Source organism: Scyliorhinus torazame, chromosome 14 (genome assembly GCF_047496885.1).
Source record: "Scyliorhinus torazame isolate Kashiwa2021f chromosome 14, sScyTor2.1, whole genome shotgun sequence".
Taxonomy (NCBI): domain Eukaryota; kingdom Metazoa; phylum Chordata; class Chondrichthyes; order Carcharhiniformes; family Scyliorhinidae; genus Scyliorhinus; species Scyliorhinus torazame.
In genome coordinates, this window is record NC_092720.1 from 151,453,081 (window position 1) to 151,479,711 (window position 26,631).

At 46.4% G+C, this 26,631-nt stretch overlaps 1 protein-coding gene across 1 annotated transcript in view; it reads right to left on the bottom strand.

Annotated features, from left to right (window-relative positions):
* The window catches only part of LOC140390089 (tyrosine-protein kinase RYK-like), a 352,210-nt gene that overhangs the window by 70,944 nt on the left and 254,635 nt on the right, over positions 1-26,631 (bottom strand). Inside the window, exon 10 of the mRNA XM_072474993.1 lies at positions 18,379-18,488. Within this exon, the coding sequence (XP_072331094.1) occupies positions 18,379-18,488 (110 nt within the window). The remainder of the gene's footprint in view (positions 1-18,378; positions 18,489-26,631) is intronic.

Sequence of the window (26,631 nt, forward strand, 5' to 3'; positions counted from 1 at the left end):
GTGAAGAAGGCATTCGGCATGCTTGGTTTCATTGGTCAGAACATTGAATACAGGAGTTGGGACGTCTTGTTGAAGTTGTACAAGACATTGGTACGGCCACACTTGGAATACTGTGTGCAGTTCTGGTCACCCTATTATAGGAAGGATATTATTAAACTGGAAAGAGTGCAGAAAAGATTTACTAGGATGTTACCGGGACTTGATGGTTGAGTTATAAGGAGAGGCTGGATAGACTGGGACTTTTTTCCCTGGAGCGTAGGAGGCTTAGGGGTGATCTTATAGAGGTCTATAAAATAATGAGGGGCATAGATAAGGTAGATAGTCAACATCTTTTCCCAAAGGTAGGGGAGTCTAAAACTAGAGGGCATAGGTTTAAGGTGAGAGGGGAGAGATTCAGAAGGGCCCAGAGGGGCAATCTCTTCACTCAGAGGGTAGTGAGTGTCTGGAATGTGCTGCCAGAGGTAGTAGTAGAGGCGGGTACAATTGTATCTTTTAAAAAGCATTTAGATAGTTACATGGGTAAGATGGGTATAGAGGGTTATGGGCCACGTGCGGGCAACTGGGACTAGCTTAATGGTAAAAACTGGGCGGCATGGACTGGTTGGGCCGAAGTGCCTGTTTCCATGCTGTAAACTTCTTTGATTCTATGTGACCCCTGGTCTGGACACATCCATCATTGGTAACTTCTTCCCTGCATCTACCCTGTCTAGTCCTGTTAGAATTTTCTAAGTCTCCATGAGATCTCCCCTCATTCGTCTAAACTCCAGCGAGAACAATCCCAAACCAGTCAATCTCTCCTCATATGATAGTCCTGCCATCCCTGGAATCAGTCTGGTAAAGCTTCGCTGTACTCCCTCGAGAGCAAGAACAACCTTCCTCAGAGAGGGAGACCAAAACTGCACACAATATTCCATGTGTGGCCTCACTAAGGCCTTGTACAACTGCAGCAACACATCCCTGCTTCTATACTCAAACCTCTCGTAATGAAGACCAACATACCATTACCCTTATGTACTACCAGCGGCACCTGCATGCTTACCTTCAGCGACTGATGCACAAGGACACCCAGGTTTCGCTGCACACTCCCCTCTCCCAATTTACAACCATTCAGGTAGTAATCTGCCTTCCTGTTTTAGCTTCCAAAATGTATAACCTCACACTTATCCAAATTATACTGCATCTGCCATTGGTTAGCCCACTCGCCCAACCTGTCCAGATCATGCTCTAGGATCTCTGCATCCTCGTCACAGTTCACCCTCCCACCTATCTTGGTATCATCTGCAAACTTTGAGATGTTACATTTTGTTTCCTCATCCAAATCATTAATATATATTGTGAATAGCTGGGGTCCCAGCACCGATCCCTGTGGTACCCCACTGGTTACTGCCTAGTTACTTGAAAAGGACCCATTAATTCCTACTCTTTGTTTCCTCTCAACCAACCAGTTTTCTATCCACCTCAATACGTTTCCCCCAATCTTTGGGCAGCACGGTAGCATGGTGGTTAGCACAATTGCTTCACGGCTCCAGGGTCCCAGGTTCGAATCCCGGCTTGGGTCACCGTCTGTGCGGAGTCTGCATGTTCTCCCCGTGTGTGCGTAGGTTTCCTCTGGGTGCTCCGGTTTCCTCCCACAGTCCAAAGATGTGCAGGTTAGGCACGTTGGCCGTGCTAAATTGCCCTTAGTGTCCAAAAATTGCCCTTAGTGTTGGGTGGGGTTACTGGGTTATGGGGCTAGAGGGGAGGTGTGGGCTTGGGTAGGGTGCTCTTTCCAAGAGCCGGTGCAGACTCGATGGGCCGAATGGCCTCCTTCTGCACTGTAAATTCTATGAGATCTATCTCATGTGCTTTAATTTTGCACAATAATCTCTTATGCGGGACTTTGTCAATCGCCTTCTGAAAGTCCAAATATACCACTTTGGCTGGCTCCCCCTTGTCAACTGTACTGGTTACATCTTCAAAGAATTCCAACAGATTTGTCAAGCATGATTTTCCCTTCATAAATCTATGCTGACTCTGATTGATCCTGCCCTGCTTTCCAAATGTGCTGCTATAAAGTCCTTGATAATGGATTCAAGAATTTTCCTCACTACCGATGTTAGGCTTACTGGTCTGTAATTCCCTGCTTTCTCTCTACCTCCCTTTTTAAATATTGGAGTGACGTGAGCTACCCTCCAATCTGCAGGGACAGTTCCAGAGTCTATAGAATCCTGGAAGATGACCACCAATGGATCCACTATTTCCAGAGCCACCACCTTAAGCACTCGGGATGCAGATTTTCAGGCCCTGGGCATTTGTCCGCTTTCAATCCCATCACTTTTCCCAGCACCATTTCTCTACTAATGTTGATCTCCCTCTCCCTAAACCTTTCATTCTCCAACATTTCTGGTATCTGATTTGTGTCCTCTTTTGTGAAGACAGAACCAAAGTATGTATTCAATTGCTCAGCCATTTCTTTGTCCCTTATTATGCATTCCCCTGTTTCTGTCTGTAGGGGGCCTACATTTCTCTTTACCAATCTCTGTCTCTTCACATATCTATAGAAACTCTTAGTGTCAGTCTTTATGTTCCCTGCAAACTTCTTTCACCAAGCCATGGATTGTCCCTCTTACCCATTTTGCTTTTGTGCCAGACAGGAATGAACAATTGCTTCAATTCCTCCATGCGTCCTTTGAATGTTGGCCATTGCCCATCTACTGTCATCCTTTTAAGTAACTTTCCCCAATCTATCAAGACTAACTCGCATCTTTAAAGCTCCCTTTATTAAGATTCAGCACCCTAGTCTCTGAATAAACTACTTCATTCTCCATCTTGATAAAAAATTCTATCATGTTATGGTTGCTCATCCCCAAGGGGTCTCGCACAGCCAGATTGGCAACGATTCCCTTCTTATCACACAGTACCCAGTCTAAGATGGCCTGCTCTCTAGTTGGTTCCTCCACAGTTGGTCAAGAAAATTGGAGAGGATATGGGCATGCCCAGGATTCTGCAGACAGCATGCAAAGTTAACTCGGTGTCAATAGAAGAATTACTCCAGAATAACCCCACAAAAAACGGCAGAGAATCACTTGCGTATTATTTAGCAGACATCATTAGTTATTTCCTGAACGCTTTAAGCTTCACTGAACCAACCTACACCCCCCCCCCCCCTCCCCCCGCCTTCAGAACTACAGCGCCTTTAACAACCCAGTTACAAATGATTGATGGGTTTGTAACAGTGATGTGAGCATGAAAAAGGGGAAATTCTCACTGATTACAACAACTGCTGCCTCTGAGAGAGCAGGGAATCCCACAGCATAACCTGTGGTGGAGCATTGAGTAATAGAGGGCACCTTTTGTATTTCTGTGAAAATCTGCACATGCACTCAGCTTGATGTAACAGGATAATGACGGTGAATGCTGACAATTCACCATGAACACCAATCCCAATACCAGAAAACCTAGGCCAAAGTGGTCTAGCTATGGATGATATTATGAAAGCACAGCTTGACATGCTTCAAACATATTTCACTCCCAGCTGAATAATATAACCAAAGGTGATCAGTAGCTAGTGGTGTCCCTCAGGGGTCAATGTTGGGCCCACAATTGTTCACAATTTACATAGATGATTTGGAGTTGGGGACCAAGGGCAATGTGGCTAAGTTTGCAGACGACACGAAGATGAGTGGTTAAGCAAAAAGTGCAGAGGATACTGGAAGTGTGCAGAGGGATTTGGATAGGCTAGGTGAATGGGCTAGGGTCTGGCAGATGGAATACAATGTTGACAAATGTGAGGTTATCCATTTTGGTAGGAACAACAGCAAAAGGGATTATTATTTAAATGATAAAATATTAAAACATGCTGCTGAGCAGAGAGACCTGGGTGTGCTAGTGCATGAGTCGCAAAAAGTTGGTTCACAGGTGCAACAGGTGATTAAGAAGGCGAATGGAATTGTGTCCTTCATTGCTAGAGGGATGGAGTTTAAGACTAGGGAGGTTATGCTGCAATTGTATAAGGTGTTAGTGAGGCCGCATCTGGAGTATTGTGTTCAGTTTTGGTCTCCTTACTTGAGAAAGGACGTACTGGCACTGGAGGGTGTGCAGAGGAGATTCACTAGGTTAATCCCAGAGCTGAAGGGTTTGGATTACGAGGAGAGGTTGAGTAGACTGGGACTGTACTCATTGGAATTTAGAAGGATGAGGGGGGATCTTATAGAAACATATAAAATTATGAAGGGAATAATAATGCGGGCAGGTTGTTTCCACTGGCGGGTGAAAGCAGAACTAGGGGGCATAGCCTCAAAATAAGGGGAAGTAGGTTTAGGACTGAGTTTAGGAGGAACGTCTTCACCCAAAGGGTTGTGAATCTATGGAATTCCTTGCCCAGTGAAGCAGTAGAGGCTCCTTCTTTAAATGTTTTTAAGATAAAGATAGATAGTTTTTTGAAGAATAAAGGGATTAAGGGTTATGGTGTTCGGGCCGGAAAGGGGAGCTGAGTCCACAAAATATCAGCCATGATATTTTGTGGAGCAGGCTCGAGGGGCCAGGTGGCCTACTCCTGCTCCTAGTTCTTATGTGATATCATCCACAGGTGACCACTTGGTGAAACATGGTCAAACACAGCTTTTTGGGTTGAATTCCATTTGCCACTGCTCTGCCCACCTGCCCACAAAGAAGGGCAGTAATAACATTAGAGAGATTAACCTAGAAAGAGAGGAGGTTGTGAATGGTCATGGATGCTTAAAAGTAGACAAGTTCCAGGAGCAGATGAAATGAATCTCAGGCTGCTGAGTGAGGCAACGGTGGAAACAGGATAGGCTTTGGCAATAATCTTCAATTCTTCTCTGGCAGGAAGGGATAAACCAGGAAACTACAGGCCAGACAGTCTAACCTCAGTGGTGGGAAACTATTGGATAAAATTCTGAGAGTTACAATTAATCTGCATTTGGAGAGGCAGCGGTTAATCAACAACAGCCAGCATGGTTTTATTCAGGGAAGGTCATGTCTGACCAAATTGATTGAATTTTTTGAAGAGGTGCCCAGGTGTGAGATGAGGGAAATGCATTTGATGTAGTCTAGTAGATTTCAGCAAGGCTTTTGCTAAGCTCCCACATGAGAGACTGACAGTGAAGGTCCATGGGATCAAAGGAAATTTGGCAAATTGGATCCAAAATTGGCTGAGCGACAGGAAGCAGAGGGCGATGATCGAGGAGTATTTTTCTGACTGGAAGCCTGTGTCCAGTGGAATCCCTCAGGGATCAGTGTTGGGACCCTTGCTGTTTATATAAATTATATAGATATGAATGTGGGAGGGTTTATCTGTAAGTTTGCAGATGATACAGAAATCGGTGCAGTGGTAAATAGTGAGGAGGCATTGATTACAGGAGGAAAGAGATGGGCGGTCAGATGGGCTGGTCAGGGCAAATGTAATTTAATCCGGATAGGTATGAGGTGATGCATTTGGGCAGGACAAACAAGGCAAGGGAATACATGAGAAACGGCAGGGTCCTGGGAAGCACCGTGGATCAGAAGGATCTTGGTGACTCCGAGGGTGAGAAGGGTGTTCCTGGAGCGGAGTAGGGATGGGAGGGGGCTGGCGCTGCCCAACCTCTGTGGGTACTACTGGGCAGCCAATGCGGTGATGGTGCGCACGTGGGTGATGGAGGGGGAGGGGGTGGCATGGAAGAGGCTGGAGACGGCGTCTTGTGAGGGCACGAGTCTGGAGGCGCTGGCAACGGCGCCGCTGCCGCTCCCTCCAATGAGGTAGACCACGAGCCCGGTGGTGGCGGCTGCCCTCAAAATTTGGGGGCAATCGAGGCAGAGGGGAAAGTGGGGGCCTCTGTGTGGACCCCCATACGGGGGAACCACCGGTTTGTCCCAGGGAGAATAGATGGAGGGTTTTCAGGGTGGCACAGGGCAGGGATAAGAAGGTTGAGGGACCTGTTTGTGGATGGGAAGTTCGTGAGCCTGGGTGAGCTGGAGGAGAAGTACGGGCTCCCCCCGGGAAACGCCTTTAGGTATCTACAGGTAAGGGCCTTTGCCAGCAGCAAGTGGTGGAATTCCCGCTGCTGCCGCCGCGCACGGTACAGGACAAGGTGCTCTCGGGAGTGTGGGTTGGAGAGGGGAAGATCTCGGCAACATATCAGGTGATGCAGGAGGAGGAGGAAGCCTCGGTGGAGGTGCTGAAAGGTAAGTGGGAGGAGGAGTTGGGGGAGGAGATCGAGGAGGGGACGTGGGCAGATGCCCTAGGGAGGGTGAACTCTTCCTCTTCGTGCGCGAGACTCAGCCTCATACAGTTTAAGGTGCTGCACAGGGCACACATGACCAGGACAAGGATGAGACGTTTTTTGGGGGGTGAGGACAGGTGTGTTAGGTGCTCAGGGAGCCCAGCAAACCACACCCATATGTTCTGGGCATGCCCAGCACTGGAAGAATTTTGGAAGGGCGTAGCGAGGACGGTATCGAGGATGGTAGGATCCAGGGTCAAACCGGGCTGGGGGCTCGCAATATTTGGGGTTGCAGAGGAGCCGGGAGTGCAGGAGACGAAAGAGTCCGGTATTCTGGCCTTTGCATCCCTGGTAGCCCGGCGAAGGATTCTTGTTCAGTGGAAGGATGCGAGGCCCCCAAGATTGGAATCCTGGTTCAACGATATGGCGGAGTTTATTAAATTTGAGAGGGTGAAATTTGCCTTAAGGGGACCGGTGCAAGGGTTCTTCAGGCGGTGGCAACCATTCTTGGACTTCCTGGCAGAACGGTAGACAATGGTCAGCAGCAGCAGCAACCAGGGACCGGGGGGGGGGGGGGGGGGGGGGGGGGGGGGTGTTCTATTTTATTTTTGTTTGCCTATACTGGGGGATCTGAGGGGCTGTATATATTTGCTATGTGTTTCGGCGGGTGTTAATATATTGTTTATGTATAGGGGGAGGGGGGCACTGGGCTGTTTTGTTTTGTATTTAATTCTATTGGGTTCCTTTTACATTTTGTTGTTGATATTTTGTGAAAACCTAAATAAAAATTATTTAAAAAAAAAAAGAAGGATCTTGGTGTGCATGTAGCCTGGTCCCTTAAAGTAGCAGAGCAGGCAGATACATTGGTTAAGGCATATGGTATACCTTTTATTATCTAGAGTATTCTGTACAGTTTGGAATCCACATTATAAGAGGGATGGATAGCACTGGAAACGGTGCAGAGGAGATTTACCAGGATGTTGCCTGGGCTGAAGAGCGATTGGATATTTGTGGATTGTTTTCCTTGGAGCAGAGGAGATTGAGTGGGGGACATGACTGAACACAGAACAAAACAGCACAGGAACAGAGGCCCTCCAAGACTGTACTGGTCATGATACCAACCTTGGCCAAAACCCTCAGCACTTCCTTGTGCTGTATCCGTCTACACCCATCCTATTCATGTATTTATCAAGATGCCTTTTGAACGCCGTTAATGTATCTGTTTCCACAACATCCCCTAGCAATGCGTTCCAGGCACCCACCCTCTGCTTAAAAAACCTGCCTCGCACATCTCCTCTAATCTTTGCCCCACGGACCTTAAACCTATGCCCCCTCCGACCTGAGAAATAATGCCAGCCCATCCACTCTATCCATGCCCCTCATAATCTTCTAGACGTCTATCAGATTACCCCAAAACCTCCGTCTTTCTAACGAAAACAGTCCGAGTCTATTCAGCCTCTTCCCATAGCTAATACCCTCCAGACCAGGCAACATCCTGGTATACCTCCTCTGCATCCTCTCCAAAGCTTCCACATCCTTCTGGTAATGTGGCGACCAGAATTGTGCACAATATTCCAAGTGCGGCCGTACCAAGGTTCGATACAACTTGTAGCATGACTTGCCAGTTTTAAAATGCCCAGTCGGCATTTTGAATGTGATCCTGCATGCCCAGATCTCCCTGACTTTCTATATTTCTAAGAGTTTTGCCATTTACGGTATATTCCCCTTCTATGTTAGACCTACGAAAATGCATCACCTCACATTTGTCAGAAGTAAGCTTCATTTGCCATTTCTCTGCCCAAGTCTCCAACCTATGTCGGCAATCCAGTTTTACACTCGGCGTAGAACTCGACCAACGTTTTCGATGGATTTTGTGGTTTCAGTGATCGCCTTTAACACCATCTCGATTAGTTGATTGTGGTAGGGTGATGAGATTTTCAAGAGTCAATATTAATATATTGAAAAGCTCTTGGAAGGCAGGACTTGGTGATGCTTGACATGTTGGACAACCAAAAGCAGATGTCTGGGGGGATGGGTAGTTGAAGGTATGAAGATGACATCCCTGAAATGTATCATGTCTGAGTTGACAACCCCAAACCACCCACTCTTTTAAGATAGTTTGACCATTTTTCCCGTTGCACCCATCCCGAGACCGGAAATTCCTTCCCTCCTGAGGTCAACGGACTGTTAAAGGGTGAAGTGGGAAATGGTTCAGAAGGGCACTTGGCACAGAAGATGGCTGCCTGACACACATGATAGAGACACAGAGAATAAAGCAGACATAACTGATGCCTGGAGCCCAGTGGGACAGATAGGAACAGATCCAGGACAAAGGGAGCCAGACAGGAAGATTAAGAAATACATAAATGCGGGACACCACTTGAATAAAGCTGACTTCAGCCAAGGTGTACTCAATGATATGCTAATACGAATGTCTTGGGCCATTTCCTAAAACAAAGGGACAATCAATACTGCTTTTCTGCTGCTATCTGTAACCTGTAACCTCTTTAACTATAACCATGTGTAAATGGCAAAACGCTTACAAATAGCGATGTACAATCTATAAAATATTTAAAGATAACAAGGTGATAATTGCTTTGTATCTGGGCTCATTGTGAACCCAAAGTATAAAATGAATGACTGCCATTCAAACCACGAGAAAGGATCGCTACCGTACCGCGGGGTACGTACGCTTTCTCCCGAAGCTTCGTGTAACAATAAACTGCACTGATTGAACACAGCAAGTCTGACTCCCGAAGTGGTTGATTTTCCCACAACAAAGGGGTTGTCAAATTTTGTGGTGGACGGGATTGGAAGATTTTGCCATAGACTATTGGTTTGATGGCATTTCTGCCTCATTTTCTTTAAAAGAAAACTGAATGAAGACTTAATTTGTCACAGGATCCCAGAATCCTCTATTCTGTCTAACTTCACTGTGCAATGCACAATGCTCAGAACAATTTCCATTTAATTTTCACAATGGGTTCTAACACTCAACATTTTCAGACAGAGTCTGGATTTTAATCAAATTAGCCTGCCTGAAGTGTGGAAGATTTTGTTTGCACCCAAAGCTGGAAAGCACACGGTCTTTGACATGCCATGGTTTAACTAAATTTCTCGACCACCTTCCTCAGCAATGATTGGCAGTTTACTGATGGGCTACCACAAGTGCAGCTCGGGGTTGGCACCACTGTGAATGACCCAGAGGCTGACTGTCTCCTGATTCGCAGCTGGTTGTCGGGTTAATTATGGAAGGTCATGGGTGCAAATTGTACGAGGTCTTGGGGTAAATTAATGGTGACTGCTGTTCAGCATAAAGTTCCGAGTGTCATACGTGCTTGCTTTTTTCATGGTACAGGAAGCGTTTCCACATCTGACGCATTGGTTATTGTGTCCGTCTTCCTCCATTCTTGAACTTGAGCCACAATAAGCTCAAACATAAGTGAAATTGATCCCTGCTTCCCTGAATTCCACTCAACTGGGTTGTACTGACAAACACTCACCACTCTGCATTTCCTGTCCCCAAAAGACACAATCTTGACCTTTGGCCAATTATAAATCAGCATCAGGACAACCTGAACGGCAACATGATTTTTCAGGCTCCCAACTCACCCATACATTAAAGTCAGCAAACAGGACATTTGAACAACTTTAAGTAAAATGTCAGGGTACCTAATGTTTAATGAAAATTCAGTCCGAGCAAAGCTGGGATGTCTGGTCACCCAAATTTGTCAAACAAAGAACAAAGAAATGTACAGCACAGGAACAGGCCCTTCGGCCCTCCAAGCCCGTGCCGACCATGCTGCCCGACTAAACTACAATCTTCTACACTTCCTGGGTCCCATCCTATTCATATATTTGTCAAGATGCCCCTTAAATGTCCCTATCGTCCCTGCTTCCACTACCTCCTCCGGTAGCGAGTTCCAGGCACCCACTACCCTCTGCGTAAAAAACTTGCCTCGTACATCTACTCTAAACCTTGCCCCTCTCACCTAAACCTATGCCCCCTAGTAATTGACCCCTCTACCCTGGGGAAAAGCCTCTGACTATCCACTCTGTCTATGCCCCTCATAATTTTGTATACCTCTATCAGGTCGCCCCTCAACCTCCTTCGTTCCAGTGAGAACAAACCGAGTTTATTCAATCGCTCCTCATAGCTAATGCCCTCCATACCAGGCAACATTCTGGTAAATCTCTTCTGCACCCTCTCTAAAGCCTCCACATCCTTCTGGTAGTGTGGCGACCAGAATTGAACACTATACTCCAAGTGTGGCCTAACTAAGGTTCTATACAGCTGCAACATGACTTGCCAATTCTTATACTCAATGCCCCGGCCAATGAAGGCAAGCATGCCGTATGCCTTCTTGACTACCTTCTCCACCTGTGTTGCCCCTTTCAATGACCTGTGGACCTGTACTCCTAGATCTCTTTGACTTTCAATACTCTTGAGGGTTCTACCATCCACTGTATATTCCCTACCTGCATTAGACCTTCCAAAATGCATTACCTCACATTTGTCCGGATTAAACTCCATCTGCCATCTCTCCGCCCAAGTCTCCAGACAATCTAAATCCTGCTGTATCCTCCGACAGTCCTCATCGATATCCGCAATTCCACCAACCTTTGTGTCGTCTGCAAACTTACTAATCAGACCAGTTACATTTTCCTCCAAATCATTTATATATACTACAAAGAGCAAAGGTCCCAGCACTGATCCCTGTGGAACACCACTGGTCACAGCCCTCCAATTAGAAAAGCATCCTTCCATTGCTACTCTCTGCCTTCTATGGCCTAGCCAGTTCTGTATCCACCTTGCCAGCTCACCCCTGATCCCGTGTGACTTCACCTTTTGTACTAGTCTACCATGAGGGACCTTGTCAAAGGCCTTACTGAAGTCCATATAGACAACATCTACTGCCCTACCTGCATCAATCATCTTAGTGACCTCCTCGAAAAACTCTATCAAGTTAGTGAGACACGACCTCCCCTTCACAAAACCGTGCTGCCTCTCACTAATACGTCCATTTGCTTCCAAATGGGAGTAGATCCTGTCTCGAAGAATTCTCTCCAGTAATTTCCCTACCACTGAAGTAAGGCTCACCGGCCTGTAGTTCCCGGGATTATCCTTGCTACCCTTCTTAAACAGAGGAACAACATTGGCTATTCTCCAGTCCTCCGGGTCATCCCCTGAAGACAGCGAGGATCCATTGTCGTTGCAATGTGTTAATTAACTAGTTTTGAAATAATGCTTTTAACTAATAAAGAAAATGTAATTAAGATAATACTTTTTACAAAACATATTAGGTTTCTTGCCAATATTCTCCAAATCACACTGCCAAGAGAATAACTTTTAGCGTTGCTGGGCCTTTCATGAAGATATTTTTCATCCTTTCATGAGATGTGAGCTTAACTGGCTGGGCCAGCATTTATTGCCATCCCTAATTGTCCTTGGGAAGGTGGTGGCCTTCTTGAATCGCTGCATCCACAGTGCTGTTACAGAGGGAAGTCCAGGATTTTGTCCCAACGATGTGAAGGAATGGTGATTTATTTCCAAGTCAGGATGGTGACCACTTGTAGGGGAACTTCAGCTGGTGGTGCGCCAGGTATCTGCTGCCCTTGTTCTTCTAGATGATAGTGGCCTTGGGTTTGGAAGGGGTTGTCGAAGAAGGCTTGGTGAGATCCTGCAGTGCATCTTGTAGATCGCGCACACAGCTGCAACTGTGCGTTGGTGGAGGGAGTGAAACTTTGTGGAAGGGGTACCAATCAAGTAGGCGCTTTGTCCTGGATGGTGTCGAGCTTCTGCAGTGTTGTTGAGAGTTGCATTCATCCAGGTAAGTGGAGAATATTCCAATACACTCCTGACTTGTAGGTGGTGGATGGGCTTTGGTGCGTCAGGTGCTGAGATACTCACTGCAGGAATTTGAGCCTCGAACTGCTCTTGTAGCCACAGTAATTATATGGATAGTCCAGTTCAATTTCTGGACGTAATTCCTCGGCTGTTGATAGCGGGTGATTCAGTGAGGATAATGCCATTGAATGTCGCAGGGGGTTGGTTAGATTCTCTCTTCTTGGGGATGGTCATTGCCTGCACTTATATGGTACAAATGTTACTTGCCATTTGTCAGCCCAAGACTGGATATCGTCCAGGTCTTCCTGCATTTGGCTATGGAATAATGGGTCAAATGCTGCTTGATGTCAGGGGCAGTCACCTCACCTCTGGAATTCAGCTCTTTTGTCCCTGTCTGAACCAAGGCTGTAATGAGGTCAGGAGCTGAGTGATCCTGGCAGAACCCAAACTGATTGTCAGTTAGCAGGTTAGCTCAGTAAGTGCCACAGCCGTGTTGATGGCTCCTTCCATCATTTTATTCATGATCTCGAGTAGACAGATGGTGCGGTATTGGCTGGGTTGGATTTGTCCAGCCTCTTGTGTACAGGAGCCCACATTGTCGAGTAGATGCCAGTGTTGTAGCTGTACTGGAACGGTTTGGCTAGGGGCGTGGCAAGTCTTCAGGACTATTGCCGGAATATTGTCAGGGCTCACAGCCTTTGCAGCATCCAGTGCCTTCAAGCACTGCGTATCAGTGTGTCTCATATGGAGTGCATTAAATACTCATTAAGTACTCAGTCCAATTTCAGTCCTTTCAGACTACTTAACTGGTTGATACAATTGAGTGACGATAGTCACCCAAGGTCAGAATTGACCCCAGGTCCATGGCGCTGTGAGGCAGCAGCACGAGGCACTGTGCCACCGTGCTGCCTGGAGTCACATGTAGGCCAGACCATGCAAGAGTAACAAATTTCCGACCTGAGGAACATCAGTGAACCGGTTTTACGACAATCGACAGTGATTTCATGATCATTATGACCAAGACTTGCTTTTAATTCCAGATTTGTTAATTGAATTGTTGCGCTTCAAACCCTTGTCACCAGAGAATTAACCTAGACGCCTGGATCTAGCCCAGTGGTAATCTCGACTGGCAAGATTACCACTGCCACCACCTCTCATCAAGTTAGGATTTCCCCACTGCTTTGTGGAAATAAAGTCCACAATAACACCATTCATACTTACAAATCTCCAGGAATTGAATCAACATGGTTTGCACTGAGTGCTGAATTTGGTGCATTTGAGTGCTATAGTGCGAGTTTGGTGACTGAGGGAGTATAAGGCTTCATTTTTATCTAAAGTCTAGTCTTTCTTTTATTTAGTTAATTAACTTAAAAGTTGCTGTTTGGTTTAGAAGAAGGTGAATTTTCAATCAGCGTTAAACAAAGATTCTACTTGTAGGTACTTGCAGCTGGAGCTTGTTAATTAGTTAATTGGATGAGGTCAGTTTTCAGAGGCTAGATTCACAGTATAAAAGTGATCCCCTACAGTGCAGACTTTGTTTGTACTGAGTGCTGAATTTGGTGCATTTGAGTGCTATAGTGAGAGTTTGGTGACTGAGGGAGTGCTGAATTTGGTGCATTTGAGTGCTATAGTGAGAGTTTGGTGACTGAGGGAGTTAGGTGAGGCGGGAGTAAGGTGCTCCTTTCATTTCCATTTCCTACATTTCCTCAAAGAGCGTGAAGGGAGCCGGGAGTTTGCAGAGAGTGCAGCTGACTGGGAGCAGAGTCGGAGGGCGGACGTCCAATTGGTCCATAGGGCAACTATATTCTGTAAGGTAAGAGGGGATGGAGGCTAGGCCAGTTGCATGCTCCTCCTGTAGGATGTGGGTGGTGAAGGATACCACCGGTGTCCCCGCTGATTATACCTGCGGGAAGTGCACCCAACTCCAGCTCCTCAAAGACCGTGTTAGGGAACCGGAGCTGAAGCTGGATGAACTTCGGATCATCCGGGAGGCAGAGGGGGTGATAGAGAAGAGTTACAGGGAGGTAACCACACCCAAGGTACAGGACAAGAGTAGCTGCGTTACTGTCAGGAAAAAGAAAACAAACAGGCAGACAGTGCAGGGATCCCTCGTGGGCGTTCCCCTTCAAAACAAGTATACCGTTTTGGATGCTGTTGGGGGGGGGGGGGGGGGAATGACCTATCGGGGGGAAGGCCCTAGCGGCCAGGTCCCTGAGTCTGGCTCTGGGGCTCAGAAGGGAAGGAGGGAGAATAGAAAAGCAATAGTAGTAGGAGATTCAATGGTTATGGGAATAGATAGGAGATTCTGTGGTTACGAGCGAGACTCCCGGAAGGTATGTTGCCTCCCGGGTGCCAGGGCCAGGGATGTCTCGGATCGTGTCTTCAGGATCCTTAAGGGGGAGGGGGAGCAGCCAGAAGTCGTGGTGCACATTGGTACCAACGACATAGGTAGGAAAAGGGGTGTTGAGGTAATAAATGAGTTTAGGGAGTTAGGCTGGAAATTAAAAGCCAGGACAGACAGAGTTGTCATCTCTGGTTTGTTGCCGGTGCCACGTGATAGCGAGGCGAGGAATAGGGAGAGAGTGCAGCTGAACACGTGGCTGCAGGAATGGTGTAGGAGGGAGGGCTTCAGGTATTTGGATAATTGGAGCGCATTCTGGGGAAGGTGGGACCTGTACAAGCAGGACGGGTTGCATCTGAATCAGAGGAGCACCAATATCCTGGGAGGGAGGTTTTCTACTACTCTTCGGGAGGGTTTAAACTAATTTGGCAGGGGAATGGGAACCGGATTTGTCGTCCAGCAACTAAGGTAGCCGATATTCAGGACGCCAAAGCATGTAGTGAGGCAGTGGGGAAGGGAACACTGACAAAGAAGAGTACTTGCAGGCACGGAGATGGGTTGAAGTGTGTATACTTCAACGCAAGAAGCATCAGGAATAAGGTGGGTGAACTTAAGGCATGGATCGGTACTTGGGACTACGATGTGGTGGCCATCACGGAAACTTGGATAGAAGAGGGGCAGAAATGGTTGTTGGAGGTCCCTGGTTATAGATGTTTCAATAAGATTAGGGAGGGTGGTAAAAGAGGTGGGGGGGTGGTATTGTTAATTAGAGATAGTATAATAGCTGCAGAAAGGCAGTTCGAGGAGTATCTGCCTACTGAGGTAGTATGGGTTGAAGTCAGAAATAGGAAAGGAGCAGTCACCTTGTTTTCTATAGGCCCCCCAATAGTAGCAGAGATGTGGAGGAACAGATTGGGAAACAGATTTTGGAAAGGTGCAGAAGTCACAGGGAGAAGTCACAGGGTAGTAGTCATGGGTGACTTCAACTTCCCAAACATTGAGTGGAAACTCTTTAGATCAAATAGTTTGGATGGGGTGATGTTTGTGCAGTGTGTCCAGGAAGCTTTTCTAACACAGTATGTAGATTGTCCGACCAGAGGGGAGGCAATATTGGATTTGGTAATGAACCAGGGCAAGTGATAGATTTGTTAGTGGGGGAGCATTTTGGAGATAGTGACCACAATTCTGTGACTTTCACTTTAGTAATGGAGAGGGATAGGTGTGTGCAACAGGGCAAGGTTTACAATTGGGGGGAAGGGTAAATACGATGTTGTCAGGCAAGAATTGAAGTGTATAAGTTGGGAACATAGGCTGTCAGGAAAGGACACAAGTGAAATGTGGAACTTGTTCAAGGAACAGGTACTACGTGTCCTTGATATGTATGCCCCTGTCAGGCAGGGAAGAGATGGTCGAGTGAGGGAACCATGGTTGACAAGAGAGGTTGAATGTCTTGTTAAGAGGAAAAAGGAGACTTATGTAAGGCTGAGGAAACAAGGTTCAGACAGGGCGCTGGAGGGATACAAGATAGCCAGGAGGGATCTGAAGAAAGGGAGTAGGAGAGCTAAGAGAGGGCATGAACAATCTTTGGCGGTTGGATCAAAGAAAGCCCCAAGGCCTTTTACACATATGTGAGAAATAGGAGAATGACTAGAGCGAGGGTAGGTCCGATCAAGGACAGTAGCGGGAGATTGTGTATTGAGTCTGAAGAGATAGGAGAGGTCTTGAACGAGTACTTTTCTTCTGTATTCACAAATGAGAGGGGCCGTATTGTTGGAGAGGACAGTGTGAAACAGACTGGTAAGCTCGAGGAAATACTTGTTAGGAAGGAAGATGTGTTGGGCATTTTGAAAAACTTGAGAATAGACAAGTCCCCCGGGCCTGACGGGATATATCCAAGGATTCTATGGGAAGCAAGAGATTAAATTGCAGAGCTGTTGGCAATGATCTTTTCGTCCTCACTGTCAACAGGGGTGGTACCAGGGGATTGGAGAGTGGCGAATGTCGTGCCCCTGTTCAATAAAGGGACTAGGGATAACCCTGGGAATTACAGGTCAGTTAGTCTTACTTTGGTGGTAGGCAAAGTAATGGAAAGTGTACTGAAGGATAGGATTTCTGAGCATCTGGAAAGACACTGCTTGATTAGGGATAGTCAGCATGGATTTGTGGGGGGTAGGTATTGCCTTACAAGTCTTATTGAATTTTTTGAGGAGGTGACCAAGCATGTGGATGAAGGTAAAGCAGTGGATGTAGTGTACATGGATTTTAGTAAGGCATTTGATAAGGTTCCCCATCGTAGGCTTATGCAGAAAGTAAGGAGGCATGGGATAGTGGCAAATTTGGCCAGTTGGATAACGAACTGGCTAACCGATAGAAGTCAGAGTGGTGGTGGATGGCAAATATTCAGCCTGGATCCCAGTTACCAGTGGTGTACCGCAGGGATCAGTTCTGGGTCCTCTGCTGTTTGTGATTTTCATTAATGACTTGGATGAGGGAGTTGAAGGGCGGGTCAGTAAATTTGCAGATGATACGAAGATTGGCGGAGTTGTGGATAGTGAGGAGGGCTGTTGTCGGCTGCAAAGAGACATAGATAGGATGCAGAGCTGGGCTGAGAAGTGGCAGATGGAGTTTAACCCTGAAAAGTGTGAGGTTGTCCATTTTGGAAGGACAAATATGAATGCGGAACATAGGGTTTACGGTCGGGTTCTTGACAATGTGGAGGAGCAGAGAGATCTTGGGGTCTATGTTCATAGATCTTTGAAAGTTGCCACTCAAGTGGATAGAGCTGTGAAGAAGGCCTATGGTGTGCTAGCGTTCATTAACAGAGGGATTGAATTTAAGAGCCGTGAGGTGATGATGCAGTTGTACAAAACTTTGATAAGGCCACATTTGGAGTACTGTGCACAGTTCTGGTCGCCTCATTTTAGGAAGGATGTGGAAGCTTTGGAAAAGGTGCAAAGGAGAATTACCAGGATGTTGCCTGGAATGGAGAGTAGGTCTTACGACGAAAGGTTGAGGGTGCGAGGCCTTTTCTCATTAGAACGGAGACAGATGAGGGGCGACTTGATGGAGGTTTATAAGATGATCAGGGGAATAGATAGAGAAGACAGTCAGAGACTTTTTCCCCAGGTGGAACAAACCATTACAAGGGGACATAAATTTAAGGTGAAAGGTGGAAGATATAGGAGGGATATCAGAGGTAGGTTCTTTACCCAGAGAGTAGTGGGGGCATGGAATGCACTGCCTGTGGAAGTAGTTGAGTCGGAAACATTAGGGACCTTCAAGCAGCTATTGGATAGGTACATGGATTACGGTAGAATGATATAGTGTAGATTAATTTGTTCTTAAGGGCAGCACGGTAGCATTGTGGATAGCACAATTGCTTCACAGATCCAGGGTCCCAGGTTCGATTCCGGCTTGGGTCACTATCTGTGCGGAGTCTGCACATCCTCCCAGTGTGTGTGTGGGTTTTCTCCGGGTGCTCCGGTTTACTCCCACAGTCCAAAGATGTGCAGGTTAGGTGGATTGGCCATGATAAATTGCCCTTAGTGTCCAAAATTGCCCTTAGTGTTGGGTGGAGGTGTTGACCTTGGGTGGGGTGCTCTTTCCAAGAGCCGGTGCAGACTCAATGGGCCGAATGGCCTCCTTCTGCACTGTAAATTCTATGATAATCTATGATGAATCTAGGACAAAGGTTCGGCACAACATCGTGGGCCGAAGGGCCTGTTCTGTGCTGTATTTTTCTATGTTCTCTATGTTATATGGTGATAAAAGTGAAATTAGTGATCATACTGATCTGGGAAATATTCAAACCCTTTCACACTTTCCATTCCGCAGCAATTGCAATTTGGGTATATTTTGCCATTCCAAATTACTACGCTATCCACAAGTGAACAAGATTTTTGAACATATGCCATTCAAGTTACTCAGGCAGTGTAAAAACAGAGGCCAATGAACTAGAAATTGTATGCGCAATTTCTTGTACTTACACACAATTTCTTGTAGCTAGGTCTTTATGAATAACTTCTCTCCTGGCCAAGTAACTCATCCCACAAGCAATCTGAATGGCCATATGTACAAGGTCCTGCTGGGATATTGCCTGTAAAAAATGCATGATAACAATTACTATGAATTAATCAATTTCAACAAAACTCAGTTAGTGCAAATTGAGATAGAATTATACAGCACCGGAGGCATAGGTTCAGGTAGTGGGCACAAAGAGAGAGATTCTCCATCAATGTTACAATGTTGTTCTCACCCAAGTGGTCAAGGTCAGTGAATTAATCCTCAAATGGCATATTCTACCAATTGCACCAACAGCCTCAAACTCCCCTCCATTCGCCACATCCCATTCACTCTCTCTCAATAGTGATTCACACCTCAAATTCATAGCATCAGGGCAGCACGGTGGCACAGTGGGTTCGCCCTGCTGCCTCACGGCACCAAGGTCCCAGGTTCGATCCCGGCTCTGGGTCACTGTCCGTGCGGAGTTTGCACATTTTCCCCGTGTTTGCGTGGGTTTCGCCCCCACAGCCCAAAGGTGTAGGTGGATTGGCCACGCTAAATTGCCCCTTAATTGGAAAAGATTAATTGGGTACTCTAAATTTAAAAAAATCATAGCATCACCCCAACCTCAGACACTGAGCACTATCACAAGTCTCAAAGCGGCATGTATGTGGTCAATGGCACCCTACACAACGGGAAAGACCCAATATCCTACTGAAGCATGCTCTGTCTCTGATTATAACTGACATACCGCTTGAAACTAGTGGGAAATACTTCTTCCTTTCCAGATGGAGGGGACAGTGTTCATGATCATTGGAGTGGCTATGTCTGAGGCATGGGCAGCAACTGAACTGAAACCACAGAAGATGACAGTATACTGATATCCAATCCTCCTCTTCACTTCCCACTGATCCCACTAACTTTTCCGACAGATGTTTTAAGGATGCACCTCTCGCTTTTCCCTCACTGCGACCTGATTTTTGTGTCTCTCTCTTTTCAGATAATAAATAACTAGAATGTGGACAGGAAAAAGAGGCGGTAGAGAAAGAGCAAACTGATCAGGAAGAAACACCATCACCAACTCTGACCTGTGCAGCCACCAGCTCAGATACTAAGATGGTGTGTACTTCACACACAGCATAGAGGTTACATTTACATTGAGAGATTGGACCCGAGTGGGCTGCAGACAGGTCTGAGGAAAAGGTTGGCACAAATGCCATTACGTTGGGGAGACAGTGAAGTTACACATGAGTTCTATTGCAATGGGTTCAGATGTGGACTTCAACGGACGGAGTACAGAGGAAAATAAATGGGTATGCAGTCACTGCCAAGGAGCATGGAGGAGTTAAGAACCAACTTTCTACTGGCTTTTTGTTAAGCACCAACTTCCCACTGGCCTTTGTACAGAGCTTGGAACAAATTATAGTATGAAAATGGTGGTTACTCCATAAGAATAACTGCGGATCTAGACATGTCTGATGGCCAATGTCTCATCTTCAATTGCAGCAAAAACAGAAGCCATGCAACATAAAAGCACTGCAGTGAAACTTCATGCAAGTCCAGCTGGGATCCATGCTCGATCAGACTGCTGCCATCAGTGCTCAAAGGGGCTTTCAGAGCCTCAACAGTTCAGCAATCTGTGCTCCAGCAAAAACAATTAAGAATGTTTGTGCTGTTGCCCCAGAGAAGTTGCAGTGGCTCCGTAGAGCACAAACGTTTCCACCCCCTCTTAGGATGACAGCATTCACCCTTCTCCCATTGTCACTCCACCCATGCTTCTGCATGTGCCAAGATGATGCAGTCAAAAGCTAGAGTCAGAACTGTGAAAGGTTACCCTGCAAGGCTGCCTGCAGTCTCCCTAGTGTACGTAAACAGCCTTTCACCAGCCAAACTGCACAGCAGCATTAGGACAACCAAACTCCTGCTGAAGATGGGCATTAAGGGAATACGGAAGATGATTGGTTGACTTTTATACAGAATAAAGGACTGTTTTCTTCATGGCATTTTTTAAATTTCAGCATGGTGACCAAGAGGACTGGAGGAAGGGGGACATTGAGCGTTTATGCAATAGGGACACACCATGTTGAGTTTCAAAGGAGTAAGGAGAGCCTGGATGACCTCAACTTTAATGCTAGGAGTATCATAGAGAAGACAGTTGAGTTAAGAGCGTGTTTTGACACGTGGAGGTGTGATGTTGTTGCCATCACAGAAATGTGGTTGAGGGAGGTGCAGGACTGGCACCTCAATATTCTGGGGAGAGGATCTTCAGGCAGGGCAGGGGAGGATGTAAAAGAGGTGGTATTGCATAATTAATTTAGGAGTCAGGAGGGACGATATCTTGGGAGGGTCTTCAAATGACACTTTGTGGGTAGAGCGTAGAAATAAAAAAGGGGCTCTGACACTGCTGGGAGTGTATTATAAACCAGCAAATAGTCAGCAGGCATTAGGGGAGCAGATATATAGACAATTCACTGAGGTGTATAAAAACAATAATGGAGTAATTATATCAGGGGATTTCAATTTCCCCAACATTAATTGGGATAGCCACATTTTAAAGGGTTTAGAGGGAGCAGATTTCTTGAAATGTATTCAAGAGAACTTTTTATATCTACATGTCAAAAGGTCCAACAAGGGATGGTGCAGTGCTTGACCTAGTTTCTGGGGAACAAAGCCGGGCAGGTGTTCGAGGTAAGAATGGGAAGTATTTTAGTGATAATGACCATGTTACTGTATGTTTCAAATTTGTCATTGAAAAGGAAAAAGATGGTCTGCAAAAAACATTTTGAATTGGGGGGGGGGGGGCTAATTTTATTAAAATAAGGCAGAACTTGGCCGAGGTAGACAGGGAACAACTACCTCTAAGTAAATCTACAGAAGAACAATGGTGGGCGTTCAAAATGGAATTGGCGAGAGTCCAGGTGCAACATGTTCATTTTAGGTGACATATAAGAGCATCAAGTCCAGAGAACCCTGGATTCTAGGAATATTCAGGACTGGACAGGGAGGAAACGAGAGGCTTTTAACAGGTATAGAGGGGCAAATCCACAGAGATCCTTGTGGAATATAGAAAGTGCGGGGGAAACTCAAAAAAGTAATTCGAAGAGCAAAGAGGGGGAATGAAAAAGCATTGCCGGGTAAGATTAGGGAAATCCCAAGATATTCCCCAAGTATATCAAGGGAAAAGGATTACCAGGGAAAGAGTAGGGCCCATTAGGCACCAAGGGGTAATCTGTGAGTCGAGCTAGATGACATTGGTCAGGTGTTAAATGAGTATATCACATGTCTTCACTTTGGAGCAGGATATTGGTACAGAATTCAGACAGAGGGTCTATGAGGTTCTTGAAAAGTTTGACACAGGGAGTGAGGAGGTACTGGAGGGTTTGGTGGGCTGAAAAAGGGACACATCTCCAGATACAGATGAGGTGCACCACAGGCTGTTGTGGGAGGTAAAGGAGGGAATTGCAGGGGCTATGACTCAAATTTTCAATTCTTCTCTGGCCACAGGGGAGATACCAGAGGACTGGAGGACGGCTAATGTGGTTCCACTTTTCAAGAATGGTGGTAGAGATAAACCACGAAATTACAGACCAGTGAGTCTCACATCAATGGTCGGGAGGCAGCACCGTGGCGCAGTGGGTTCGCACTGTGGCCTCACGGCGGCGAGGTCCCAGGTTCGATCCCGGCTCTGGGTCACTGTCCGTGTGGAGTTTGCACATTCTCCCTGTGTTTGCGTGGGTTTCGCCCCCACAACCCAAAGATGTGCAGGGTAGGTGGATTGACCACGCTAAATTGCCCCTTAATTGGAAAAAATGAATTGGGTACTCTAAATTAAAAAAAAAAAAATCAATGGGAGGGCAACTATTGGAGAAAATTCTGAAGGACAGAATCAATCTCCACTTGGAGAAACAAGGTTTGATCAGGGACAGTCAGCATGGTTTTGTTAGAGGGAGGTCACGCCCTAACAAATTTTGATTGAATTTTTTGAGGTGGTCACAGGCACCCTGTGCGCACCGCAGATAGAACAAAGAAAAGTACAGCACAGGAACAGGCCCTTCGGCCCTCTAAGCCTGTGTCGACCATGCTGCCTGTCTAAACTAAAATCTTCTGCACCTCTGGGGTCCGTATCCCTCTATTCCCATCCTATTCCCATCCTATTCATGTATTTGTCAAGATGTCCCATTAACATCATTGTCCCTGCTTCCACCACCTCCTCCGGCAACGAGTCCCAGGCACCCATTACCCTCTGTGTAAAAAAACTTGCCTCATACATCTTCTCTAAACCTTGCGCCTCGCACCTTAAATCTATGCCCACTAGTAATTGACACCTCTACCCTGGGAAAAAATCTCTGACTATCCACTCTGTCTATGCCCCTCATAATTTTGTAGACCTCTCTCAGGTCACCCCTCAACCTCTGTCGTTCCAGTGAGAACAAACCGAGTTTATTCAACCTCTCCTCATAGCTAATGCCCTCCATACCAGGCAACATCCTGGTAAATCTCTTCTGCACTCTCTCTAAAGCCTCCACATCCTTCTGGTAGTGTGGCGACCAGAATTGAACACTATACTCCAAGTGTGGCCGAACTAAGGTTCTATACAGCTGCAACATGACTTGCCAATTTTTATACTCAATGCCCTGGCCAATGAAGGCAAGCATGCTGTATGCCTTCTTGACTGCCTTCTCCACCTGTGTATCCCCTTTCAGTGACCTGTGGACCTGTACACCTAGATCTCTCTGACTGTCAATACTCTTGAGGGTTCTACCATTCACTGTATATTCCCAATTGCATTAGACCTCCTCACATTTGTCCGGATTAAACTCCATCTGCCATCTCTCCACCCAAGTCTCCAAACGATCTAAATCCTGCTGTAGCCTCTGACAGTCCTCATCGCTATCCGCAATTACACCAAGGGAATGGAATATAAGAATAGGGAAGTTTTAATAAAACTATACAAGGGCACTAGTTAGACCACACCTAGAATACTGTGAACAGTTTTGGGTCCTTATTTAAGGAAAGAATAGGGAAGTCTTAATAAAACTAAACAAGGGCACTAGTTAGACCACACCTGGAATACTGTGAACAGTTTTGGGTCCTTATCTAAGGGAAGATATCCTGACATTGGAGTCAGTCCAGAGAAAGTTCACTAGGTTGATCCCGGGCATGGAGGGATTTTCTTATGAGAAGTTAAGGAGGTTGGATCAGTACTCATTGGAGTTTGGAAGAATAAGAGCAAACTTACTGAGACATGTAGGACTCTCAGGAGGCTTGACAGGATGGATGCTGAGAGGATGTTTCCTCTTGTGGGAGAGTCTCGGACCAGTGGGTGTAATCCAGAGTAAGGGTTCGCCAATTTAAGGCAGAGATGAAGAATTTCTTCTCTCAGACTAACACCCCAAGTATCGATGCGGCAGTTACGGTTAATCAGCAAGGTTAGGTGGACCAATCGCCTGCATGCCTGATAAAAGACTCCCAAGAAACACTCTTTACTCTGAGTTTGTCACAGTAGGCAGTTATCAGGAGGGCAAAGGAAACATTTCAGGGACGTCATGAAAGCCTCTCTGAAAAATTGCAACATCCCCACTGATCTGTGGCTATCTTTTGCTCCAGACTGCCCAAACTGGAGAGGAAGCACCTGCAAAGGTGCCAACCATTTTGAACGTCTCTGGTAGGCCCATGTGGAGGCCAAGCGCAAACAGCAAAAGGAATGCATCAAAACCTGAGCTTCCCATCCATCTGCCTCATCAGACACTACCTGCCCCACCTCAGGATGGACCAGTGTGGTTCCAGCATTGGAAGTTTTAGTTACCTCAGGACCCACAACCCGGGAGTAGAACAAAGTAATCCTCGGTCCCAAGCCTAAGAATAAGGAGCAATTCACATATTGCCATTTCATATTATGAATCATATATAATAATTTATATAATTCATATCATATATATTATACAATAACCTTAATGTAAAAGTGTTACATGTAAACAGTGTTTTATTAATGTTTCAAAGAAAACAGGCAAATGCAAACTTAATAGCAATTTGCAGTCTATTCTATTGATGTGGGTTGTAATCTCGGGATTACTCCCTGTGCCACGTGCCAGTGAGACTAGAAATAGGAAGATAGAGCAGCTAAACACGTGGCTAAACAGCTGGTGTAGGAGGGAGGGTTTCCATTATCTGGACCACTGGGAGCTCTTCCGGGGCAGGTGTGACCTGTATAAGAAGGACGGGTTGCATCTAAACCGGAGAGGCATAAATATCCTGGCCGCGAGGTTTGCTAGTGTCACACGGGAGGGTTTAAACTAGTATGGCAGGGGGTTGGGCACGGGAGCAATAGGTCAGAAGGTGAGAGCATTGAGGGAGAACTAGGGAATAGGGACAGTGTGGCTCTGAGGCAGAGCAGAGAGGGAGAAGTTGCTGAACACAGCGGGTCTGGTGGCCTGAAGTGCATATGTTTTAATGCAAGAAGTATTACGGGTAAGGCAGATGAATTTAGAGCTTGGATTAGTACTTGGAACTATGATGTTGTTGCCATTACAGAGACCTGGTTGAGGGAAGGGCAGGATTGGCAGCTAAACGTTCCAGGATTTAGATGTTTCAGGCGGTATAGAGGGGGATGTAAAAGGGGAGGTGGAGTTGCGCTACTGGTTCGGGAGAATATCACAGCTGTACTGCGAGAGGACACCTCAGAGGGCAGCGAGGCTATATGGGTAGAGATCAGGAATAAGAAGGGTGCAGTCACAATGTTGGGGGTTTACTACAGGCCTCCCAACAGCCAGGGGGAGATAGAGGAGCAGATAGGTAGACAGATTTTGGAAAAGAGTAAAAACAACAGGGTTGTGGTGATGGGAGACTTCAACTTCCCCAATATTGACTGGGACTCACTTAGTGCCAGGGGCTTAGACGGGGCGGAGTTTGTAAGGAGCATCCAGGAGGGCTTCTTAAAACAATATGTAGACAGTCCAACTAGGGAAGGGGCCTGGTATTGGGGAATGAGCCCGGCCAGGTGGTAGATGTTTCAGTAGGGGAGCATTTCGGTAACAGTGACCACAATTCAGTAAGTTTTAAAGTACTGGTGGACAAGGATAAGAGTGGTCCTAGGATGAATGTGCTAAATTGGGGGAAGGCTAATTATAACAATATTAGGCGGGAACTGAAGAACATAGATTGGGAGCGGATGTTTGAGGGCAAATAAACATCTGACATGTGGGAGGCTTTCAAGTGGCAGTTGAAAGGAATTCAGGACCGGCATGTTCCTGTGAGGAAGGAGGATAAATACGGCAATTTTCGGGAACCATGGATGACGAGAGATATTGTAGGCCTCGTCAAAAAGAAAAAGGAGGCATTTGTCAGGGCTAAAAGGCTGGGAACAGACGAAGCCTGCGTGGAATATAAGGAAATTAGGAAGGAACTTAAGCAAGGAGTCAGGAGGGCTAGAAGGGGTCACGAAAAGTCATTGGCAAATAGGGTTAAGGAAAATCCCAAGGCTTTTTACACGTACATAAAAAGCAAGAGGGTAGCCAGGGAAAGGGTTGGCCAACTGAAGGATAGGCAAGGGAATCTATGTGTGGAGCCAGAGGAAATGGGCGAGGTACTAAATGAATACTTTGCATCAGTATTCACCAAAGGGAAGAAATTGGTAGATGTTGAATCTGAAGAAGGGTGTGTAGATAGCCTGGGTCACATTGAGATCCAAAAAGACGAGGTGTTGGGTGTCTTAAAAAATATTAAGGTAGCTAAGTCCCCAGGGCCTGAAGGGATCTACCCCAGAATACTGAAGGAGGCTGGAGAGGAAATTGCTGAGGCCTTGACAGAAATCTTTGGATCCTCGCTGTCTTCGGGGGATGTCCCGGAGAATAGCCAATGTTGTTCCTCTGTTTAAGAAGGGTAGCAAGGATAATCCCGGGAACTACAGGCCAGTGAGCCTTACTTCAGTGGTAGGGAAATTACTGGAGAGAATTCTTCGAGACAGGATCTACTCCCATTTGGAAGCAAATGGACGTATTAGTGAGAGGCAGCACGGTTTTGTGAAGGGGAGGTCGTGTCTCACTAACTTGATAGAGTTTTTCAAGGAGGTCACTAAGATGATTGATGCAGGTGGGGCAGTGGATGTTGTCTATATGGACTTCAGTAAGGCCTTTGACAAGGTCCCTCATGGTAGACTAGTACAAAAGGTGAAGTCACACGGGATCAGGGGTGAGCTGGCAAGGTGGATACAGAACTGGCTAGGCCATAGAAGGCAGAGA